This window comes from Alligator sinensis, unplaced genomic scaffold, assembly GCF_000455745.1.
Source record: "Alligator sinensis unplaced genomic scaffold, ASM45574v1 scaffold469_1, whole genome shotgun sequence".
NCBI lineage: Eukaryota > Metazoa > Chordata > Crocodylia > Alligatoridae > Alligator > Alligator sinensis.
Genome location: NW_005841934.1, coordinates 563,622 through 571,732, shown reverse-complemented (window position 1 = coordinate 571,732; position 8,111 = coordinate 563,622). Strand labels below are relative to the sequence as shown.

At 50.7% G+C, this 8,111-nt stretch overlaps 1 protein-coding gene across 5 annotated transcripts in view; it reads right to left on the bottom strand.

Annotated features, from left to right (window-relative positions):
• ADAMTS9 (ADAM metallopeptidase with thrombospondin type 1 motif 9) overlaps positions 1-8,068 on the bottom strand; it is a 106,846-nt gene extending 98,778 nt beyond the window's left edge. For all 5 annotated transcript variants that reach the window (XR_003093072.1, XM_025199046.1, XM_025199048.1 and 2 more), the window contains exons 1-3: positions 8,024-8,068; positions 7,225-7,604; positions 5,987-6,149 (exon numbers count right to left, since the gene is read on the bottom strand). Coding sequence is in view for 4 of the 5 variants with exons in the window: in XM_025199046.1 (XP_025054831.1) it covers positions 5,987-6,149; positions 7,225-7,604; positions 8,024-8,048 (568 nt within the window). In the remaining variant the exon portion in view is untranslated. The remainder of the gene's footprint in view (positions 1-5,986; positions 6,150-7,224; positions 7,605-8,023) is intronic.
• Between the last annotated feature and the right edge of the window lie 43 nt (positions 8,069-8,111).

Here is an 8,111-nt window from a genome sequence, read left to right as displayed (position 1 = left end):
GGAATGCCATGGCAGCAACTCCCTCCCTTCCTCCAGTTGCTCCACTGATGGTCTCAAAGGTGGCAGATCATAGTGGGAGTGAGGAAAACAGCATGCAAGACAGGACCAGAGGATGCACAGCCTGCTGCCTGTGCATCACAGAAGATCAAGTCTCTAATCCTCAGCAGATAGATTAGCAAAGCCGTTGCGAACCTGGGGTCATAGTACAACAGGTCCCCTCCCTCCAGCTGCAGGGACTCTCCAGCGCCATATTCAACAGGACAGGCTATTAAAGTTACTCTGAAGGCATAACCTATTACACATTCCCCGTTAATGCATCCAAGAATCAGTGACATATTGCCAACTCCATCCATGCCACAAGTATCAGCTGCCTGGTGAGACTCTGCTCGGTCTTTGCATTGCTAATGCATCACCCAAAACATTCGACGTGCATCGTGAAGGCAAAGGACCAAATGGACCGCACCTAACCCGAGGTGTTAAATAGGGGTGAGGTTATTTCTAAGGATGATGGGCTGAAACAGCAGCTATGATTTAAGGGATGCTGACAGAGCTTCCCCAACCCGGATAGCCTGGGAGTTGGGTCACATTTGCGGAGCCGCTTCATGGACACAACTGTATTCAGCCAGCTGCACCTCTGCAGACCAAGCATTTGTGTGGCTGGAAGTGTGGAAGCCGCAGAGATAATCGTGGCATCCTGAATGAGAACAGGGAGAATGGGTTGTAACGAATAAGACTGAGCAAATAACCCACAGCTAATAATTCCAGCTTGGCGTTGCACTTCCCCCACCTCTGTTGGCAAAATGGCCATGAGTCGATGGGGAAGTTCAAAAGCCTTAATCTCTTTGCGACCGGTACTTCTTGATGTGGTCGCGCACGTCAGGGAGGGACACAGCTCTCTGCAGAGGGCGAGTAGAGAGCCACGGCGCTAAAACCAATTGCAAATTGGAGAGCCCGCAGAGGCTGGGCAGGTGCTAGAGCATCCCAACCCAGACAGCTGCTCTTAGCAGGAATTTCTGCTAGCGATGCTCAAAAACGGTCGTGAATCGTGTGGCTTTTCCTCCTCTGCCCCTCAATCGCTGCCTGCAGGAGGCCCTGCTGCCGTAGCCTCAGCCCGGTCTCCCCGAACTCAGCGCCGGGTTTGCGCTGAGCTAAATCAAGGACATTTCTAATCTCCTCCCGCTACGATGTGAATAGCTGGAAGTCCTTTTTCCGGCCTTTTTTTGGCTCTTCTCCAAGAAGGGAGGGGGGGGCTCCAAACACCTTCTTGCAAGTGAGGCATCAATGAGATAAGAGCTGCTGCCTCAATGGGGAGCTCTGGCCAAGGCACTTGGGTATTCAGTTTAGGCGAGGAGACTTTTTGCAGGAGCGGTCAGAAAATACGTTGGCTTTGACAAATCTCATTAAAAGAGCCGAGGCCTCGATCTGATCGGCTAAAACCCTGAAATCCACTACAGCCCCTAACCCACAGCACGGCCTGGGGGTTAAGCAGCAAAGAGAGGGCCAGACGCCAGTGCTTACTGCACGTGGCCCTTTTCTCTACATGTGAGAAACAACTTATCGCCACACCACAGCCTTTGACTTTGATGCTGAACAAAAGCTACAGGAAGGCGGAGGTGTAACGCCGGACGGGGAGCTGCAGGGCCAGGGAGACCGGCCTTCGCGCACAGAAGGAGGTGAAGCTGGAAAGAAGGCAGCTAAAATAAAAGGAGAGAGACATAAAAAGCCAGGTCAGACCAGCGAACGCAAAGGACACAAAGATCCAATTCAAAACCTGGCCCCTGAATGGGTTTCAAAGCAAAAGCTGCAAGGAATCTGCAAAGTCTGGAGTAAGAACAGACAGAAGGAGATAGAGGAAATAAAACCAGTTCTCCAATGGGATTCAGATAGAGCTAGAGAGATCAATAAAAGTAGTACAAAAGGACTGGAGGGGAATAGGAACACAAGGCCGGAAAGGACTTCGTGGGCCATCAAGTCAAGCGCCCTGCACTTGCGAGCAACCATTTATTGCTACGGATCAAAAAGAGATTAACCATAACTGACCCCAGCCCTCCCGAGACATAGGAAAAGGAGAAGGAGGGGGAGAAAGGGGCAGCATCAAAAACTAAGACAAGGCAAAAGGGGAAGAAAAAAAAAAAAAAATCAATGAAAGAGAAAAGTTAACCTTCCAGCACAGAGGGGGACTGCTTTTTTAACTTTCCCCTATGCACACACACACCTTCTAAAAACAATAAATCAAGTGAAAAGCTTCAACAGAGAAGACACGCCAGAAAAGGAAAGCCATGGACATACACACAGGTGAGGAGTCTGTCTGCAGCGTACGAGCACGCAGGTACACGAGGAAAAACTATCACGCTCGAAGTCATCTGGGAGGGGACGAGAGAGAACCTGAAGCAGTTCGTTTAGCTGGTAACTAGAGGAGGCTTCCTGCGTGTGAGCTAGTATCTGCATCTGGAGCTGGGGCAGGACTGGATGTCTCTCTACAGGAAACCCCCTGGAGCAGCCTGGCCTGGATGCAGGAATCCCAGCATGGAGTTTAAACAGAGGGATTTTAAACATAAAGCACCTCCACCATCAAATCGCCGGGTGTTTGTAGCTTGCACGGGGAGGTTTCCACAGGCATGGCCATAAATCCTGCTGGCACGAAGCGGTGAGTAGCAGGGCTGCCACGAGGGAGCCTCTAAAGCCACACCTGCTGGAGACGTTTCAGCCACAGCCTGGTCGAGCATCCTCTCCTCGAGGCAAGTGCACTTGCTTCTGGTCATTGCACTGGCCGGTGCAGATCAGCTAAGGAACTGGCTCATTGTGATGAAGAACGTGTCATTTTAGGATGTTTTACGGTGCTTTTCAATAGGATAGCTCAAAAAGCTCATCACAAGGAAGCAGAATGATTCTCCCCATTTTACAGATGAGGAAACCAAGGCAGGGAGAGGTAAAGCCCCTTTCCTAAAGTCACTCACCAGATCAATGGCAGAATGAACCCCAGATCTCCTGAGGCTCAGTCCAGCGCTCCAGCTACTAGGGGTTTATTGCGGTAAGAGGAAGATACGCACAGAAAGGAGGACTGTGTCGCAGGATGACAGGGACAGAACCAGGAGCAGCTGCATCCTCACCTGGGAGCACAACTACAAAACCCTGCCATCTCTAACAGCAAAGCAGGGCTACAGCTTGTTGTGAGGCATTGTTAGCTGTTAATGGGGGAAAATTAAAAAAAAAAATGGTAGCACTTTGTCAGGGGAGCCCCGTGTTGTATTACAAGAGACTTCCTTACATGCATGGCACAACTTGCCTTCTAAAGCCACCAACTTTCACAAGGCGACTGGGCATTTTGCAAAGTACCTGACAAGCTATTATCCAAATTCTCCTGCATCTCAAAGCATTAGATACAGCTATTAGAAACTGCTAATTAAAACTCAGCAGCTTGAAAAACAAACACTCCTGTTCACCAGCTGACCTAGTCATGTGAAAACTAATTGTGATGATAAATGGTTTATGGGGATTGTTAGAAGCAAAAGACCCTACCTCACCAGTCGTAAAACCAGGGAGAATTTCTTTCTTTACACTGTGCGATGACAACAGCTACTGCACGAATCTAAGACCGCATTATGCTGTTTACAAATCTTCTCCAGATAAGACATAGCCTTAATAAAATGACCTTTGCAATGGAGTCCATTCACCCATTTCAAGTTCATTGCAGGACTGAGGCCTAAGTCTTTTCCAGGGTTGTGTTTCCTCCCTTAGTGAGTCTTAGTTCTGGCTGCTAACTTGCAGTGCAAATGGACTTTATCCTATTTTTTGTACCAGGCCTATAAAAAAAATGTAATGCAATCCGCAAATCCCAGGTCCAATGCAGTTAAGACCATCAACTCCACCAAGATTGTCAAAGCAGCCTGCACAAAGGCAATTTCCAAAGAGAAAATGAAACGTGTCGCTAAACTTCTACTGTTTGCCCTAAAACCATCTGGGCGAAGGGCAAGAAATCAGCAGGGAAGATTGTGTTTGGAGATGAAACTAGCCACTGACCCTGCTTTATGCATATTTACTCTTAAGTGGCTGTGTCCAGAGTCAACAACGTGGCATCTGTCACCAGCACAAGCTTGACCTAGGAAATGCTGGGGAACAGCCTGAATGGGGTAGAGAGAACCAAGTTTCTCTGGGGTTTTCTGAACAGAATTATTTGGGAAAGTTTTTTTAAATTGTGGGGTCTTCTTTTGCCCAATGCACGGGGCAAAGGAGAAGAGAAGAGAAAAGAAGCGGCATAAAAAGGGACAGCACGAGACACTGATAACTAAGCAGAGCAGAACAGTGGCGGACGAAGCCAGCCCTTGTGAAAGCTAGTAGCTTGAACCCTCCTCCAAAATCATCAGGCACATAAGAGAGTCCAGTTCGACGGACCCGGTGTGGTGCACATATGGAGTGACCCCAAATTGTTTTCAGAGCCCTTGCAACTACCTTCAAGTCAATGGGATCCTTGATCTGTTGCTCCGTTCTTCCAAGGGTTACTGATGAATTGTGCCAGTTTCCGTGTTTCTTTCCAACTGTTCTGAGTCTCCTGCATCTGATCTCAAAGAAGGGAGCAGAAACAGCTGGAAGAGAGAAACCAGAGTGGCATAGTCCAGCAGCAACCCTTGGAAGAACAAACAGTAGAAGTCTTGTGAGATGTACCATTAGCCCCTTGCGTGTGTGCATGCATAGGTGTGCGTGTGCATTCGCACATGCAACTCGCCTATCATCGTTATGTTTACTTCATCTCTACTTCGGATAATTCCTTGAATTAGTGTTTCACGCTATCAGCTGAAGCTATGCACTTAGAAAACTCACTGCTTATATTCCCCAACCTAAAAACATCATTGGGGTAAAACAGTCATGAATTTTGTACAAGCCTCCCTTATCAAATAGTACCTTTCCTCTACGAGTCACCTTGCAGACTAAAGGTATCATTCATTCAGAGCAAGAGCTGATTTATGCCTGTAGCATTTAGGCTGCAATGGATCATACATGAAGCACCTGTGGGTGGATTTAGTAAGCCAGTGGATGTGGGCCAAAGGCAGGGAGGAAACAAGAGACCCAAGAAGTAAGTTATACCAGAGAGGGGGTTAGGTATCCTTTGCCAAGGAAGAGGATTAATTGTGAGACTCAGGAAGTCAACTAAGCACACGCAGCAGGAGGCTGCTTCAGATAATAGGGACAGGGAGAGAAAAGCTGTTGCTCACGGAGACGCGAGAAGGAAAAAGAAAAAGGCTCCTGCTCTTTCAGAGGTGCATGGAATAGGCTGGAGAACAAGAGATGAGGTCAGACAGGGGGTGGATGCTGATGAAGGAGAAAGAAAGCCCTTGAAAGCTCTTTCAGGTTAATAGTGTGCTTTTTGTACAGGACCCCGCAGTAGGTGGGCAACAATGGAAGAATCTGCAGGGTAGGGGATGATATTCTCTCATTTCTGGTGCAAAGAAAGAAACAAGTCATTGCAATTTAGGATCAAATCCAGGTAGGGAGCAGTGCAGCCTAGAGACAACGATGGAAGGAATTATAGCGGGCCAGATGACAGCAGGTGAAGGCTCCTTCACTCCAGCTAAGGAGCACCAGAAATAGTGTCTTTGGGGAGTTATGGTTAGGAAGGGGGTAGAAGACCAGTTTACAGGTATGTTTAACACTGAGGAGGTCAAAGATGACTGCTTCATAGTAGGGGTGAATAAAATTAAGGACGGAGATAGAAATGTTAAGCTTGGCCTGAGAGCAGCCTCCGTATCTATTAACATGAGATATCTAAGACAAAGACACATCTCACCTGAGCAGTGGTCCTCTATAACTCTTTCAAACAAGCTATTCCTACAGCAGAGAAACTCCAGTCCTAGAAACATCCCTGCTTTTCAGATCTACACCATCCCAACCCACCCAAAACACCTGAAGACTTCTTGCTGCAAATCATGTGCATTTCAGAAATGCAGCCGTACATCAAGATAACTACAGGGGGAATAGTAAAAATGAATACCTGGAGTATCGCAAGCACGCTTCTCCCCTGACGAGCCTGTCTGTGGTGCCCGGTGCCTGTAGACCACATGTGGCTTATTGTGCTCTTCTTCATACTCTTGCTCATCAAGTGACAGCAGAGGCTCTACAAAATAGTCCCCGTCATGAGACCTGAATGTGCCTAGCTGAGAACAAACAGAGACAGGTAGTCAGCCTCTGGCAGAGGCTAACTAATACACAGTACTAAGAGGACACAAGGACCAAATGCAACTAAGATGTTAGCATTTAAACGTGCTGGCTGTAGGGCCATCCTAATCACGTTCAGTTTTACAGCAACCCCCCAAAATGCTTGCAAGCTGCTTGTATGATGCTTGCAATGCTGCGTGCAAGCTCAACAGCACTGAAATCAGGAGAACCACTCACAGAGGAAGCTACTGCTCCCCACAGCTAAGGCTGGCACAATTTAAGCCTAGCTGGCAAGAAGACAAACTTTAGACCCAGTTTTTTCCGTCAGGTGTTTTTTTGTATTGCTGGCACATCTGGGGGCAGGCTGTACCGTGCTCTTTCCTCTCCCTTTCTCATGGGTAGGATATGCCAAGGGTCACGACGAGATGATACGAGCTGAGCCTAATATCCAGTGTTTCGGCCAGGGGAAAGAACTGCTGCCTATAAGAAGCTATCAAAGTTTCTAACGGGAGACCACGGAGGGGAAAGAAAGCGATTCCCAGGCAAAAGTGTCCCCTAGCTGCTGTTTGGTGAAGAGCAGCAGTGCAGGACGAGGCGCACACTCTTGGCTTTGAGCACAGCCTGGATTGCCCCTCCACGCACGCTGCACCAGCCCGGATCTACCGGGCCACTGGGCACTTTGCCTCCGCCTGACAGTATGCACTGTCTCACCGAGGGGCCGTCCCAACTATCTGCTGTTGTGAGCGACTAGGGAGGTCCCCGGCGGGGCTGGGAGAGTCTTGGCACTGCCCCGCCAGGCCGGCACGCCTCCCCTCCCCTGCTGCACTCCAGGGCAAGGCGTGCACAGCCCTCCATCCCCTGCAAAGGGGTTGAGACCGTGGAGAGGCACCGACCGTGCCTAGGGCAGGGGATGGGGCTGAGGCTAGGGCAAAGCAGCCCCCGCTTAGCTTGGAGGGTCCAGGAGCTGCACGCCTGGCGGGACAAGGGGCGCAGGGGGCTGGGGCACAAGGTGGGCTGCTCCCAGGGGTCAAAGCAAAGTGGAGCAGGGGCGCAGGGAGCTGGGGGGGCACTCACCATCCCTGAGCAGAGGCTGATGACAGCGACGTGCTGCGGGCGGGTGTTGACGTGCCCCCGGTAGAAGCAGTGCCGCACGTCGCCGTCCCCGTCGGCCAGCGGCCACGTGTGGTTGGAGGCAGGCCGCCCCACGAGGCTGAGGGTGAAGCGGGGCGCGATGAAGCCCGCCTGGGCCGTCAGGTTGAGCACGAAGCGTTGCCCGAAGGCGCTCAGGCTGTAGCAGGCTCCGTGGGACCCGGGCACCGCATCCAGATTGGGACCGGCTGGGAAGCTGCGTCTCCTTCGCTGGAAGTGGGCGCCGGCGGGGAAGGGCTGGCCCTGCTCGTCCAGCCGTGTGGGGGTCACGATCTCGTAGTCGCTCAGCTGTGCCAGGAGCCGGGCTGCGTGGGGGATGGGACATGCCTGTAGCCATGCCTGCCAGGACCCCCCATTTCACCCTCGCTGGGACAAAGCTGGGCTCTTGCAAAACTCATGCTCTCTACCAAGCCTCCCAGACCCCTCCAAACTCTTGCAAGGACCATCCTCTTCACTAAACACCCCAGTTCCCCTCAAACTCTTGCACGGATCATCCTCTCCACCAAGCCTCCAAGTCCCCCCAGCCTCTTGCAAAGCATCCCAAACCCACCCAGGCTCTTGCAAGGATCATCCTCTCTACCAAGCCTCCCAGCCCCCAAAACCTCTTGCAAAAATCATGCTCTCTACCAAGCCTTCCAGACCCCCCTACCCCAACCTCTTGCAAGGATCATCCTTCTCTACCAAGCACCCCAGACCCCCCAACCTCTTGCAAAGCATCCCAAACCTTCCCAGCCTCTGGCAAGGATCATCCTCTTCACCAAACACCCCAGATCCCTCCAACCTCTTGCACGGATCATCCTCTCCACCAAACA